The sequence below is a fragment of the Tasmannia lanceolata genome, unplaced genomic scaffold, assembly GCF_043159265.1.
Source record: "Tasmannia lanceolata isolate RefF3 unplaced genomic scaffold, GAP_Taslan_0.1 ptg000037l, whole genome shotgun sequence".
NCBI classification, from domain to species: domain Eukaryota; kingdom Viridiplantae; phylum Streptophyta; class Magnoliopsida; order Canellales; family Winteraceae; genus Tasmannia; species Tasmannia lanceolata.
Window position 1 is genome coordinate 13,661,361 of NW_027518714.1, and position 14,843 is coordinate 13,676,203.

General features: G+C 38.9%; 2 protein-coding genes across 6 annotated transcripts in view; both read left to right on the top strand.

Annotated features, from left to right (window-relative positions):
- LOC143860535 (RNA-binding (RRM/RBD/RNP motifs) family protein) overlaps positions 1 to 11,414 on the top strand; it is a 36,190-nt gene extending 24,776 nt beyond the window's left edge. Inside the window, exons 5-11 of one of the 2 annotated variants that reach the window (XM_077371216.1) lie at positions 959 to 1,083; positions 5,670 to 5,711; positions 5,909 to 5,998; positions 9,581 to 9,688; positions 9,846 to 9,938; positions 10,050 to 10,129; positions 10,213 to 11,414. In XM_077371216.1, the coding sequence (XP_077227331.1) occupies positions 959 to 1,083; positions 5,670 to 5,711; positions 5,909 to 5,998; positions 9,581 to 9,688; positions 9,846 to 9,938; positions 10,050 to 10,129; positions 10,213 to 11,173 (1,499 nt within the window). In that variant the 3' untranslated portion in view covers positions 11,174 to 11,414. The remainder of the gene's footprint in view (positions 1 to 958; positions 1,084 to 5,669; positions 5,712 to 5,908; positions 5,999 to 9,580; positions 9,689 to 9,845; positions 9,939 to 10,049; positions 10,130 to 10,212) is intronic. The other variant, XM_077371217.1, reaches the window with a different exon arrangement.
- A 2,464-nt stretch (positions 11,415 to 13,878) lies between these two features.
- The window catches only part of PSAT1 (phospholipid sterol acyl transferase 1), a 28,171-nt gene continuing 27,206 nt past the window's right edge, over positions 13,879 to 14,843 (top strand). For 2 of the 4 annotated variants that reach the window (XR_013239672.1, XR_013239673.1), the window contains exon 1: positions 13,879 to 14,180. Coding sequence is in view for 1 of the 4 variants with exons in the window: in XM_077370899.1 (XP_077227014.1) it covers positions 13,944 to 14,180 (237 nt within the window). In the remaining 3 variants the exon portion in view is untranslated. The remainder of the gene's footprint in view (positions 14,181 to 14,843) is intronic. The other 2 variants (XR_013239671.1, XM_077370899.1) reach the window with 1 other exon arrangement.

Here is a 14,843-nt window from a genome sequence, read left to right on the forward strand (position 1 = left end):
AGGGCTTGTGAAGGTTCTTTGTTATGTTCTGTAGTATAGGCAGCATGTGGGTGTCGATGATATGTCCTTGTTGGCTTTCATTTCTGACATTTCCCCTTTCTTCTTAGTACTTTTTTTCCAGCTTGATATTAAGATAAATTTAAGTGATAAATTCACACATCTTCACTTGTAGATATTAAACGTTGTTTCCTGAAGTGGCCATTCAAAAGAAAAAAAAATGTTGCTGTGTGTGTGTGTGTGTGTGTGTGTGTGTGTGTGTGCGCGTGCGTGCGTGGGTGCGTGCGTGGGTGGGTGGGGGTAGGGTAGAGCTTCTTCACCCATGGATTAATTGCCAAAGTGTTGCTTCAAATCCAAATTTGAGTGATACACTTGGAGAGGAGCATAATTACATTGTTTCACTTTCATGGAGGCGTTAGTTTCATCATTCAATTTAGTGACCAAATTGGTGACTAGAGGGCTTGTGATGGCTCTTTATTATGTTCAGGATCCAACCCCAAGCCTCAATCCGGTTATTTTCTCAAGGAAAAGTTTGTGTCTCTCCAGCGAGTTACAGTGTCGATTAAACATGCTGTTTGCTATTAGTCTAACATTTTCAGGACATATGTGTCGTGTAATACCCAAGGCAAGAAGGTCGCTATTTCTTTGTAGCTGACATTCTTTTTCAATCCAGCATTGTTGTTTTCTTCGGCACTAATTCTGCCAGCTATGTTATTTTTAGTTTGCATTGGGAATTTGAGATGAGGTCCCTAGCAAATTTCCATATATTTTTGCATTCTCTTTAATACAGTAAACCTCTAATTTAGTATTTCAAATGCTTCAATATTCTCTTTTCGTTGAATGAATTTTTTCTATCTCTTATATGAGGACACTGAGGTAATTTCTGGTTTAGAATGCACTTTCTTCTGGATACAATTTTTTCGGTTTCTAAGGTAAATCACGGTTACCACTTGCATATCAGGTTTTCAGACAGTTGCTGTTTTCATGCAGACGGTAATCGCAGAGAAACCAGTGGCAACAATCCCAGAGAAACCTGTGGCAGTGGCTGTTGCAATATCTGACATTGTAAAGGATTCTCCTCACAAGGTATTTTTTTTTTTTTTTTGAGACGGTAAAATGAGAAAATATTAAAAGGCGAACCGAGCTGGTTCAAAACAAATTACAGAAAGAGAGAGAGAAAGAAAATACACAATTAAGGAGGGAGATAATCAAACCGCTCCATACTAGACCTAAATACACCACCCCTTGCTAGGGAGTCAGCATCTGAATTAGCTGATCTCCTCACATGCCTAAATGTTATAGACGAGTCAAGAACTAAATCATCAAGTTCCTCAAAGAAAGATAAAATACGCCACGGAGGAGAAGCCGCACCCAGAAGCCAGAGAATAACATTAGAGGAGTCCCCTTCTACGATCACCTTATCTAACACAGAATGATCCAAAAACTTGATCCCACAATGAACTGCTCTCACTTCTGCTTCATTAGAGTCCGCCACTCCAATGGGGCCCGAGAAAGCCCAGAGAACATCCCCCTTGGAATCTCTGCATAAACCCCCAATCCCTGCATCACCAGGATTGCTAAGAGAGGATCCATCGAAATTCAGCTTTAACATTCCCTTTGGAGGAGGGAGCCAGGGATGATTAATTTTGACTTTGCTATCCCCTCCTTGCAAATAGTCTGTCAGCCTTCCCAAAGATCATACGCTGAGACGAAATGAAACAGATGAAGGCTTCTAGCCCAAGAAATAACCGCTGAAATGATCTTGATAAATATCCAGTAAGACGATTTTGCCACACCGTCAAATACTCGGGAATTTCTTTCCTTCCAAATGAACCACCATGAAGCCACCATACACATCTTCCACAGCGACTTACCCTTTCTTTTCCAGGGGCACCATTCCCAACATTTAATAAAATCTGATATGGTGTTAGGGAGAGCCCAAGATACCCCAAAGCGAGATAGAATAAAACCCCATAAATCTCTAGGAAACTTACAGTGAATGAATAGATGATCAATGGATTCGCCATCCGAAAAACATAAAGGGCAATGGTTGACCAAAATCATCCCTCTTCCTCAAAAAATCAATTGTCTGGATACGACCACAACATACTGCCCACGCAAAAAAAGAAACCCTCGGTGGGCAAGAAAACTTCCAGATCGATGCAGAAGGAGACTCAACCTCGCTACACACCAAATGATGATAGAAAGATTTAACAGAGAAAAAACCAGATGAACACCAAAACCATACACGGGAATCAACCCCCCTCCTCTTAATATAACACCCTTCAATCAAGGCCATCAACTCAAGGACTGAATTCAGCTCTCTATCAAAAACGTTTCTTCTGAACTTCGGCTTCCAAACCACTACCGAGTTCACCCTCTCAAAGCAATCCGCCACCCAACCCACCTTTTGAGAAGACACCAGAAACAGATCAGGGAATAATGCCCTAAGAGGAACTGCCGAACACCACGGATCTGACCAGAAACGGATTCTATCCCCAACATAAACCTTAAAGCGAATACCTTTGGAGAATAGAACCTCAACCTTCAAAATATCCCACCAAACAGTTAGACCCTTGAACTTAAAATTATCCGCAGTACACCAATTCCCCTCCCTCAACCCATATTTGCTCCCTAATACTTTTACCCATAAAGCAGAGGGTTCTGACCCAAACCGCCACAGCCACTTTCCCAACAAAGCCGTGTTAAAGCCTTTGATTCTCTTTATTCCTAACCCTCCATTTTTCAAAGGGAGGCACACAGAACTCCATTTAACGAACGGAATTCCACCAGAGGAATGAGAGCCACCCCACAAAAACCTCATTTGAATCTGTTCAATTCTAATTACTACACGCACAGGGCATTTGAACAAGGAAAGAAAATAAATCGGAATGTTTGATAAAACTGCTTTGATGAGAACTAACCGCCCTCCTTTAGATACCAAATTACGTTTCTAGGAGTCTAGACGCCTCTCAACTCTATGAATGATTGGATTCCAAAATAGTTTATTCAGTCTTCCCACCCCCAAAGGAAGGCCAAGATAAGAAGCAGGTAGAGAATTCAATGAGCACCCCAGAATCCTTGCAAAAACAGAAGCTTCGGAAGAAGGAACATTTATAACATATGACCCTGACTTCGAAAAATTAGATCTTTGGCCCGAGACCATCTCATAACACCTTAAGACAGCTTTAAGATTCAATATCTGAAAAAACACTGGGGCACAGAATAGCAACGTATCATCTGCGAATTGAAGGAGCGAAACCTCCACTTTATTACTCCCAATTAAGAATCCTTCAAAAAGACTCAACTCGCTTCCTTTTCTCAAAAGCCGGCTAAGAGACTCCGCAACAATCACAAAGAGAAAGGGGGATAGAGGATCCCCTTGCCTCAACCCTCTAGATGATTTGAAAAAACTTTTGGAAGAGCCATTAATGAGAACTGAGAACCAAGCAGAAGGTACACAAGATCTAATCCAACCTCTCCACCGAGAACCAAAACCCATTTTTCCAAGACTATAGTCCAGAGACTCCCACTCAACCCGATCGTAAGCCTTTTCCATATCAAGTTTACACAAGACCCCTCCTTCACCGCTTCGCATGTAGGCATCAATAGCTTCGTTTGCGATGAGAGAACAATCAAGAATTTGTCTTTTATTAACAAAAGCGCTTTGACTATCTGATATTATTGAAGGAAGAACTAATTTGAGGCGATCCGCCAAAACTTTTGCCAAAACTTTATATAAACAACCAACTAAACTTATCGGACGAAATTCCGACACCTTTGAAGCCCCCTCTACCTTTGGGATTAGGGTAATGAAGGTTGCCCCAGTACCTTTGTCAAGAGCAAGCCCTTCAAAAGCTGACAGAGTGAATTCCCTGTTTCTTATTCTCATCCAGAGTCCAACATTTGATAGAGTCTAAGTATTTGGTAATTTTTTTGAATGGTATATGGTAATTATTTGGTAATTATTTGATAGAGAAGTATTTGGTAATTAGTTCCAAACGAAGCTGCATTTGAGTTCTATGCATACTGGTATTGTGGTATTTTCCATTAAAAAATTGATATTATCATTTGATTTCGTGCAGTACAACACGTTACATTATTTTTTATTCTCTATCATTTGATTTCGTGCGGTACAGCCTTTCAACACATTATATTATTTTTCATTCTCGTGTGAATATACTGTGATCATGCAATTAGTAAAAGAATTATGCTTGAAATAGAGATAAATCTGGAGGGATGTTTGGAAGCCTAGGTATGTTTTTGGGGGTAGAAATGAAGGAGGGGATACGGTGACCCCTTTTCGATAAGTACTTGGAGAGCTCTAAAAAGGGTATTATGTTTGGAAGCCTAATGTCATCATTCCATGCAAGATCATGGAAAAGGGGTCTCTCATTCCTCTTCAAAGGCTTCTCCTTTTACCTCATGTGGTTGATACCTGCACTTAATCGTTCTTAATGACAAAAATTTCTTCTTGTTTGCAAGCAAAGCGAGAGAAGAAGGGACAATAAAAGAGAGGGGGTGTTTTTTTTTTTTTTATGATAAGGAGGCTGGTTTTCATTGCCGAGATCATGTGAACCCATGAGGTGGATGACCTTAACAGTCAAAATTCATGGTGGATTTTTGAGCCACATAGCCAGATATTAGGCTAAGATCGTCGACTTCTTTAAGCTTCACTTATATCTCCCAATGGGAGTTTTCTGTAGTCAGGAAGCGAATTGTGTGCCTGGAAAATATTCTTCGGTGACGAGACCAATGATCTGCACCAGAAAGGTGAGGCGGTGTAGAACGCAGTGGATCAAGAGGTGACCTTTTGCAACGTATCAATTTAGTTCTGTCCCATGTGAATCACGTGTCCCAAGAATATTCTCCTGCTAGGAACCAATGATCAGCTGATTTAGATACGTTCCTATAGCAACTATCAGTTTTTAGGTGCCTATCTAATGGCTCTAAAAATTCCTTAAAAATGTGCCCTTTGTTTTACCAAAATAAAATGATAGAAAGAAAATATCTAGGTTGAATGGTTCTCAAGACCATTGTGGGCTCACATGGTTAATCAAATCTGTTTGATTTTCTATTGATAGATGCTCTTTCGATCATATATGTTTATCAAGTTACATCCTGAGAATGACATGGTATTTTTTTTAGCCGAAAGGAAACCTTATTAAAAGAGAGGAAATTACAAAAGGGGCAGAGCTAGATCCATGCATAGTACAACTCTATTTACACCCCATCTCACTAAAGGATCCACTAGTGCATTAACTTGTCTCTTGACGTGAAATGAAATATCAGCCCCTGTAAAAAATCCAAAATCTCATATTTACTGTGAGCTATTTTCCAATGCCTACCAACCAACCAATCTCTCTGGCTACATTAGCGTTGTACATTGGTAAAGCACCCATTTTGAAGTATTAGGACTCTGCCATTAGTATTGGGTTCGTCGGATTTTTTGAGGCATGCTATACGCAATATTATCAGACTTATTGTTTGTCACAGTTCAAAAAATCAAAAAGATAAAATAAAATAAGAAAAGATCAGACTTATTGTTTGTATCATTGTATGAGAAGCTGTACTGTATTGGGGCATAACTGATACACTACTTCCTCTTATTTACTTTACTGGCTGGCAAGTTTGTTCTGAACTTAGGTCCTTTTCCTGTTCACTTGTTGCAGATCTTCATTGGTGGGATCTCGAAGGCTCTCTCAGCTAATATGGTAAGTTAGTTGATAAGTTTACTATTCTGAAAAAGATAAACAATAAAGAACTGGGTCACATGTTGATGAAGAATGTCGTTCGGGCTTCTAGCTTTAGGGTCAACAAGAGGTTACATTTTCTTTTTGGGCAGTTAAAAACATTTTTCACTCTCGATAACTTTTTAGACAAATGATCCCGTTTATGACTTTTTTTTCAGCTTATGGAGATTGTTAGTGCATTTGGACTTTTGAAGGCGTACCGCTTTGAGGTTAATACGGAATTGAACGAACCATTTGCTTTTTTGGAGGTATCGACTGAAGTTCTTTTATTTTACTGTTATTTTCTGGCAATTTCTTTACAGCTGTACACATGGTTTTAAATCTCGACCGAAATCCGAAATTTCGATCGGGACCAAAACCGAAATTTTATGCAATCCGAAATTTCAGATTTCTCGGATTTCTTAAATTTTTTTTTTTTCAAAAATATATAATTTTTCCGGAATTTCTGCTGAAATTACTGAAATATTAAAATAATACTTTTTAACGGATTTTGGCCGAAATTTCGGCTTCGGCCTAAACCGAAATTTAAATTCATGGCTGTATATAGTTCTGTTCATGTTTATCTGGAACATAGCAAAAACTATCTGCTAGAAGCAACATTTGAACTTGGACTTGGGCAGGGCATGGGCTCACCCGAGTCTCAACTGAGCAGAAAGAGTTATTCCCATTGACCAAGCCCATTATTCATTGACTCGGGTGGATTTTTTTTGAGTGTTAGATTGAGTTTGGTATGTGAAAAATTGGCCATTTGGCCATATCAAATTGTCAATGATTGATGAAGTTGTTAAGCAATGTTTTGAAAATCAGACCGGAGATCTTAACCGGAGAAGGTTCCGGTTACAGCCGGTTTAAACAGGATGCCATTAATGGGTTATTTTTTTTAAAAACAAACGAATGGCAATAGGCAAGACATTTCTATTTTCCTTTTGTAATCATAAGAGTTTTTTGAGATGGTGAGAGGAGAGAGGTCAGCAAGGAAGCGCGGGTACTCTCCCGAGCCCCGGGTGCATTCCCGGTGCGTATCCTTTTTATTTTTTTCAAAAAAGAAAAAAAGTGGGTCGGGGTGCGCTGGGGTGCACACCCGAGCGCACCCGACATGTTTTAAACCATTTTTTTTAAGGAAAAAAAAAACGGAGGGTGGGTTTTTAAAATACGGGGGGTGGTTTAAAAACAACTATAAAGACCATTATGTCTTTTTTCCCCCAAATCTCCCTCCTCTCTCTCGATCTCTCTCCCCAACCCATTCTCCAATTGTTTTTAAAATTCTTTATAAATATATAATAAAATATTAAAATATATTATATTCGGTGTACCCAGTACCCGCAACGTACCCGCATCATTTTTTTTTTTGGAAAATCACGTACGTGTAGTGTCATACCCGCACCCGTGCTTCTTAGGAGGTCAGAAACCCAAGAGGCAAGACTTGAAGAGTTTTTTGACTCTTTTTTTTTTACTTTTTTATTTCGGAAATAATAATTTTTATTATTTCCTAAATAATGTTTCTACTTCATTGCTAAAGTAGTGTGGTTATGCATTGATTAGTGTAATTCTAGTTAGGTTCTTTCCAAGTGTCTATAGCTGAAATTTGAAATCTTAATTAAGTAATGATTAATAATTTACCACCTTATTTTCGTATATAAATGAACCTCCCGGTTTGCACAGTGCCAGTTCACATGAAGAAAGCAGTCCAAACACTCAACTTGGCTGTTAAATGATTTTGAAATAAAAGTTAATGGTTTGATCAAGACAGGTTGGAAACATGCTAGTTTCGGTAGGACCGGGTTGGTCCAGCTTGTTCATTTTGGTTTCTAGAACATTGTGTGCGTGTGTGTGTTAGGTGCCTAATTGGCCGTAACGGAAATAAATAAACAGAAAATAGAAAAAGAGAGGGAGAGAGGTTGATTAGAGGCAACCAAACCTCCTAATGGCTCAAATTGAGAGGAGCCATGACTCTCCAAAACAAAGTCTCCTTTGCTGTTGTAAAAATCTTTTTTTTTTTTTTCCATTTCATTAGATTACTACTACATAAATACAAGCAAGAGAGAGTGCCACATCACAAGCACACTTACCCACTAACAAGACACATCACAAATAACTAACCCCACCACCCTAAACTACATACCATTATCTACATAACTACTACATTAAAACTACCCACAACATAAGCACATAATTAATAACCACATCTAACTAACACCACTAATATGCACATAACATTCCACCCCCCTTACAAACAACCTTGTCGTCAAGGTTGAATTGTTGAGAAAATACTTATAATCCACCAGGGTCCCAAATCATTATGGCCACCATCATTTGAATCCCTCCAAAATCCATGGCGAACGAAGTTGGAGAGAAATGCGATTTTTCATGGAGGCGCATCGAAACGACAGACTGATTGAAAAACTTGGCATGGTGTTCAACTAAAGTATATTCGTCCCCATCAATTCTCGCATTTTTCTCCATTTGAAAATCAACATTTTCAAGATTATGTTTTTCTTCCTCGTTGCACATTTCCTCTCTCGCCGTATTGATTTTTTTCAAACCTTCCACAAATCTTCGTTGTCCTTCAATCATTTTCAAAACCAATGCTTTAATTTCTTGTAGATCTTCACGTACGGATTCCCAAAACTCCGACGATGAAGCCATGGTGCAAGATCAACGGCTCTGATACCACTTGTTACATGCCTAATTGGCCGTAACGGAAATAAACAAACGAAAGAGAGAAAAAGGGGGGAGAGAGGTTGATTCGAGGCAACCGGACCTCCTAATGGCTCAAATTGAGAGGAGCCATGACTCTCCAAAACAAAGTCTCCTATGCTGTTGTAAAAATCTTCTTTTTTTGCCATTTCATTAGATTACTACTACATAAATACAAGCAAGAGAGAGTGCCCCATCACAAGCACACTTACCCACTAACAAGACACATCACAAATAACTAACCCCTCCACCCTAAACTACATACCATTATCTACATACTACTACATTAAAACTACCCACAACATAAGCACATAATTAATAACCACATCTAACTAACACGACTAATATGCACATAACAGAGTGCGTGTGTGTGTTTTTTTTATTTTTACAATTGGCTAAAGACAGCTATCTGATTCTCCAGTCCAGCATATTTCCGTCATGGTGTATGACTTTTGCAATTTCTTTTCTTGGAAATGAAGTTCATGATGAGTGAAGATTTACTTACTAATCATATCACCTGTTTATGTGTAGCTTCTTACTATTTTTCTTCATCATTTTATTTTCCAATTGTTGTTCTCTATGTAAAAAATTTCTCATTGTATTTTAGATTCTTACGCATCACCAATTCATTCTATTAATAATTTGTCGTCAAGCCATAGTTAGCCTACTATAACGACAGTTTATTTTAAAGACCATTCATTATTGTGATCCAGTGCCTCACTGTTTTGTACAGTAGCAGTGGACACAATTCTCTTCTTTATTAGTTCCAAAAAGGAAAGGGAAGATGAACAGTCTAATTCAATTGTGAAAATTATGATTAAGTGTAAATGTGACTTTAGTTCTGACCTCATGGAGTTCCATCCTGGGTTAGATGAGCTCTTATTACGGCCACGACCTTTCTTCTGGAGGAGTTTTCAGTCCTTGCTCTCTGTGCTCTTATTATAGAAAGTTTATAAATATATGGGTGCACTTCTTTAAACAAAAAATATGGGTGCACCTATAATGTGATGTTGAAACTTCTCATATACGAGTGCCATTCTATGCTTTCACTTTAATTGGCTTGTTCTGTCTGCCACGTTTATAAAGTGCCCCCGAATTCTTGTGACTGACAAATTCATACTATTTTCTTTCAGTACGTAGACCAGTCTATTACTCTGAAGGCATGCGCTGGGCTGAATGGGATGAAGTTGGCTGGGAAGGTCTTAACTGTGGTTCAAGCTTTTCCTGATGAGCTTGTAGAGGTATTTATCACATCCATTCTTTATTATTTAATTGATCTCAGATACAGAGTATTTTTGTTTCAACTCAAATGGAAAAAGATATTTTCTTGGTTTCTTTGTCCCTCTGAAAGACATTTTTCATGTATAAAACTTTAACCAAAGGAAATCTGTATTCCAGGAACCAACTGAAAGACCTCCTTTTTATGGTGTTCCTGAGCATGTAAAGCCACTACTTGAGAAGCCCACACAAGTCCTGAGGCTTAAAAATGTGGTAGGGTTCAATTTATCGCTACAAAGTTAGGCTATGGTGTTTATTTCGGTAGCATTTTCATCTTTACTAGGGTTAACTGACAATGAATAATTATGGGTTGGTTTGATTTAGTTTAACCTGGAGGAATCCTTGCTGCTATCTGAACCTGAACTGGAAGAGACACTGGAAGATATACGGCTAGAGTGTGCTAGGTTTGTGAAAATCTCATCTACTTGAAATCCATTGCTTCACTCTGTAAAACAGTCTTAATATCTATTGCATTCCATTTTTACAGGTTTGGCACTGTCAAGTCTGTGAATATAGTAAGGTTCAGCGACAATCATGTGGTTGTGCCTGAAGCATTTGAAATCAATGACAATAGCACCATACAGAGAGATTTGCAGAATCCTGATAAAATAAAATCAACAGAGCATGCTAACTGTGAACCCGAAAAAAATAATGAAGGAAAGCTTGTGAGTGTTGGAGAACCTAAAGACATTGGAGAACCACAAGATGTCGGGGAAGTTGCGTCCATTGGAGAACAAGATGTTGGGGAAGTTGTGGCCATTGGAGAGCCACAAGGCATTGGGGAAGTTTTGAGTGTTAGAGAATCTAATGATATTGGGGAAGTTATGGGCATTATAGAACGTCAAGATGACGGGGAAGTTGCGGCCGTTGGTGAACCTCAAGATGTCGGGGAAATTGCAGCCATTGGAGAACCTCAAGATGTTGGGGAAGTTGCGGCCGTTGGAGAGCCACATGGCATTGGGGAAGCTGTGGAAGACATCAAATCTATTGATGACAAGCCCATTAATGATCTTAGAGAGAATGAATCTAGTGAGCCCACTCACCTAGATAGTAGTGGGGCTACCAAAGATCACCCCCAGATTCGCACTAGCGAAAATCAACCTTCATGTTCCAATAGGGGTGCTGATTTCCAGGTTGGAGACTCAGGCCAGGAAAATGGTACGACTCAGGAAGACCCAAAGCCTGAGCTAGCGGATGGAGAGTTGCAGAATGCTTGCATTGAATTGAATGAAATTACAGTAGAAAAAATAGATGTTGACAACATAAACAGTTTACAGAAGACCTGCGATCTTGATGTATTTGAACAAGGCTGCGTTCTTGTTGAGTATGTGAGAAAAGAGGCTGCTTCCTCTGCCGCACATTGTTTGCATGGACGAATTTATGGGGACCGGATTGTGGCAGCTGGGTATGTTCCTCATGATTTATATCGACTGAGGTTCCCAAGATGAATATTTAATTATGTTAGCTAGGCTAAGACGCTGAGCTGCATCTCTTGTGATTTCAGACAGATTTCTACACTCCTTAGGCATGGTTGATACCGTCCAGGGTCTAGTAAATCAAGCTTAATCTTTTGTTTTATCAATGGAATAGGTAATGGTCTGTTGTGATATTATTTACTTTAGAGAGGAGATGCATTTTCTATTCTGTTAGTTATTTCCTTTTTAACTATTTACTACTACCTTTGTATTATGCTGTTTGTGTTTTCATTGATTTAGTCCCTTTTCCTTTGCTTAGTTATATTAGCCTTTTTAACTCTGAATATCCAGAGTAGTCTTTTATTCTTGATATGGTTTACTGGATTGTAGTTTCATATCTTGTTTGCTTTCCCTGTCAAAATCTAAAACCAACAGTGAAAGCTTTCACGGATTGGAAATTTTTTATAACATACTGTTTCTCTCTTATTATAATCAAAGATATGTCATGTATCATATGATAACATGGTTCATGAATTCTGCATGTGTACACCCCTCAGATTGCACAGGCCCTTGTACTTCCCTTTTACTAATGAATTCCCCCATTCTTTCCTCCCATTTCACCCCCTTTTATTTGTCTTTTTGTGAATGATTTCATTTTTGGAAAAAGACGAACAAAAAGAGGGTTTGAAATGCATTCATTTTTTGTTAGGAGGACGATCGGGAACGGGGCAACCTAACGTGTCAATGCTTGTATTGCAAATAGATAGGCCCCACATGTGATTGATATGGGCCGTCCGCCTGCTTGTATTGTAAATTGATGGGCCCCACCTGTGATTGATGTGGACCATTCACCTATTAGCCTACCCAATTTACTATAATTGACGTTATTAAGCCTTTTGAGCAGTGTAGTTTTCCCCGTTCGGGCATGAAATCATGTATTCCTCCCCTTTTTTACTTGGGACAGCCCTCTGTGGTATAAAAGAGAAGTTATATGTACACTAGAGAGGGCTGTTCCAAGTGAGGGTTAGGTGTGAATATATTACTTCCCTTCTCTCATTAATTTATTTTGAGACAGGGAATCGAAGGAGGGATGGTGTTACGTGCTTATTTGGGTCTCACCTTATGTGAAATAAATCGGTTGAGATATTTGTTATTTTGAGATTTGCTAGTTAGTTAGGAGTCTTAGAGATAACGCTTATCTAGGTTGGGAATTTTTAATAAATAACTTGTACGTAGCCTTTCTTTGTTCAATGAGAATTTTATCCCCAAAATAGTGTGTTTTGTGCACAGAGGAGGGCGACCCTTCCCTCGAAGTGGGTCAAGAGGCTGATCTTCCCTCTAAGAAGATCAAATCCTTTACGAACCGATTTAGGTTCGTAACAGATGGGGCCCACTAGATAGATGGTCCGGATCAATCAATGAAGTGGCCTATCGAATTAATTAGGCACTTACCATCATAAAACAGAAAGCCATCACAGAGTGGGCCGCGATGACGGATGCGGAAGCGTGGTGGTATGTTACGGTCCTAAGTGGGGGCCCGCCTAGGTATGTGACTGGGTGGGACCCAGCCTGGTATGGGATAGGTTTAAAGGGCTTTGCCTGATGCTTTTCCATCAGCTCTGGAGCTTTTGGCATATTGGTAAGGTACGTAACATCATGGTTTTAAATTTCGACCGAAATCCGAAATTTCGGTGGTGACCGACACCGAAATCGATGAAAACCGAAATGGTCATTTGTTTCGACCGAAATTTACCCAAATAATCTTTTTTTTAAAGCAGAAAGCGATCTATAACTTATCTTCTCCCACAAGAAACCCAATTAATTTCTCTCTCTCTCTCTCTCTTTAAAGTTTAAAACCTGGATAAAGGGCTAGGAGGGAATGATGGCCTGATGGGTAAAAGGGGAAAAGGGAGTTTTTTGGGATTATAAAAGCGGAAAACGATCTTTTTTGGGGGATTGGAATTGCATTAAATAATAAACTTTATATTACTGTAAAGTCCTTTATCTTTCTTGTTACATCACCATTGGTTTAAGAAGCTGGGTGACAGAGTAGAATGATGGAAATTCCCGCAGTGGAAAATTAATTTAATACTTCACCGAAATTTCGAGGTTCGGGTTTTGTACCAGATTTCGACCGAAATTTTGAAATTTCAAGTTCCGAAACCGGTACGGAAACCGAAATTTTAAACCTTGCCTAACATTTGATATACATCGTGTTGAATTATCATCCTTTGATATTAACATTCCACTATTATTGATATCACCACGGTTAAAAAAGCGTAGAGTGCCATTACCAAAACAATAGTACTTTTCCAATCTAACTTAAAAGGCAATTTTTATTTTGGTCCGGGTTAAGATGTATAAGGGGGCATGTATGTGAGATCGAGACCGTTGATCTTGCACAGCAACATGAGTGTCCTCACTTTGGTGGTCCTTCCTCCTATTCTTCTTTAAGATAAAGGCCGACAAACATCATCGGTTTATCTTTTCCGGATCTGATCACGTAAGTAAGATTGAAGTGTCCCCCCCATGAGTGTAAAACTGACTTTCTCTGGGAGATGATAAATTCGCACCCACTGTAGGATAATTTGCACCACTTGTAGCGTGAGTTGGGGGGCAGACTTTAATGCTTCTTGACGTCAAATCGCGTTGACAGGGGCGCGAATTATCCAACAAGGATGCGAATGTATCAGCACCCCTTTTTTTTTAGCAATTTCCTTTTTATTAAGCCGAGAGTATTTTAAGTCGGGTAAAAAGAAGACTCTCTCTCCCTCTCTCGTTCGTCTCGAGGAAGTCCTCTGTAATGAGAGGATTCCTTGCGCCTTCATCTTTTTACATATTCCTCTCATTCATCTTTGTTGGAGCTCTTCAGAGTAGCTTCGTTAATGGCGGAGACTTCACAGGCGACTACTCGAAGCTTTCAGGGATTATAATCCCAGGTTTCGCTTCTACACAACTCCGAGCATGGTCAGTCCTTGATTGCCCTTATTCACCACTCGATTTTAACCCTCTCGACTCCGTTTGGCTCGATACCACCAAAGTAAGCTCTCACAAAACCTTTCATTACTTTTTTTTTCAGTTAACTTAAATTCACCTTTTCTAGGGTTTCTTTCCTGCTCCTTAAATTTTTTGTCTTGTCCTTTTTATTTTTTTTTCTTTGATTGTTTTCAAGAGATATTTTGAAGCAGTTTTTGTGTATAATCGATTTTGACTGATTTCGATTTTGACCGATTGTGATTTTGGCTGGCGTTTGGCACATGCCACGAGGATAAATTTTTACTGAATTAATAATCTAAACAAAACTGCACTAATGAATGGAGTGAATTGAAGATTGAAGTATAAAAACTGTAGTTATGAATTGGAGTGGACTAGAATAGTGAACCCGAGCAAACCAAACAAGCGAATTATGGAAGCTGACAAGACTTAGTTCATTTGCAACTTATGGATGGCAAAGAGGGAAGTTGAAACAATTACACCTGCAAACCAGGTAAGTTGCACATTTAGAACAATTAACAGTCTAATTGCTCAACTTAGGTGAATCGGAATCACATAATGAGCAGTAATCAAAGTTAACTTGTTCTGGTACAAATTTTTTTTTTTTTTTCTTTCTATCCAGTGTTATATAGTGAAAAATCAAGGCTTTTAGATTTATCATGGTATCTTTCTTTTAATTTGGGCATCATGATTATATAAAAAATATTAC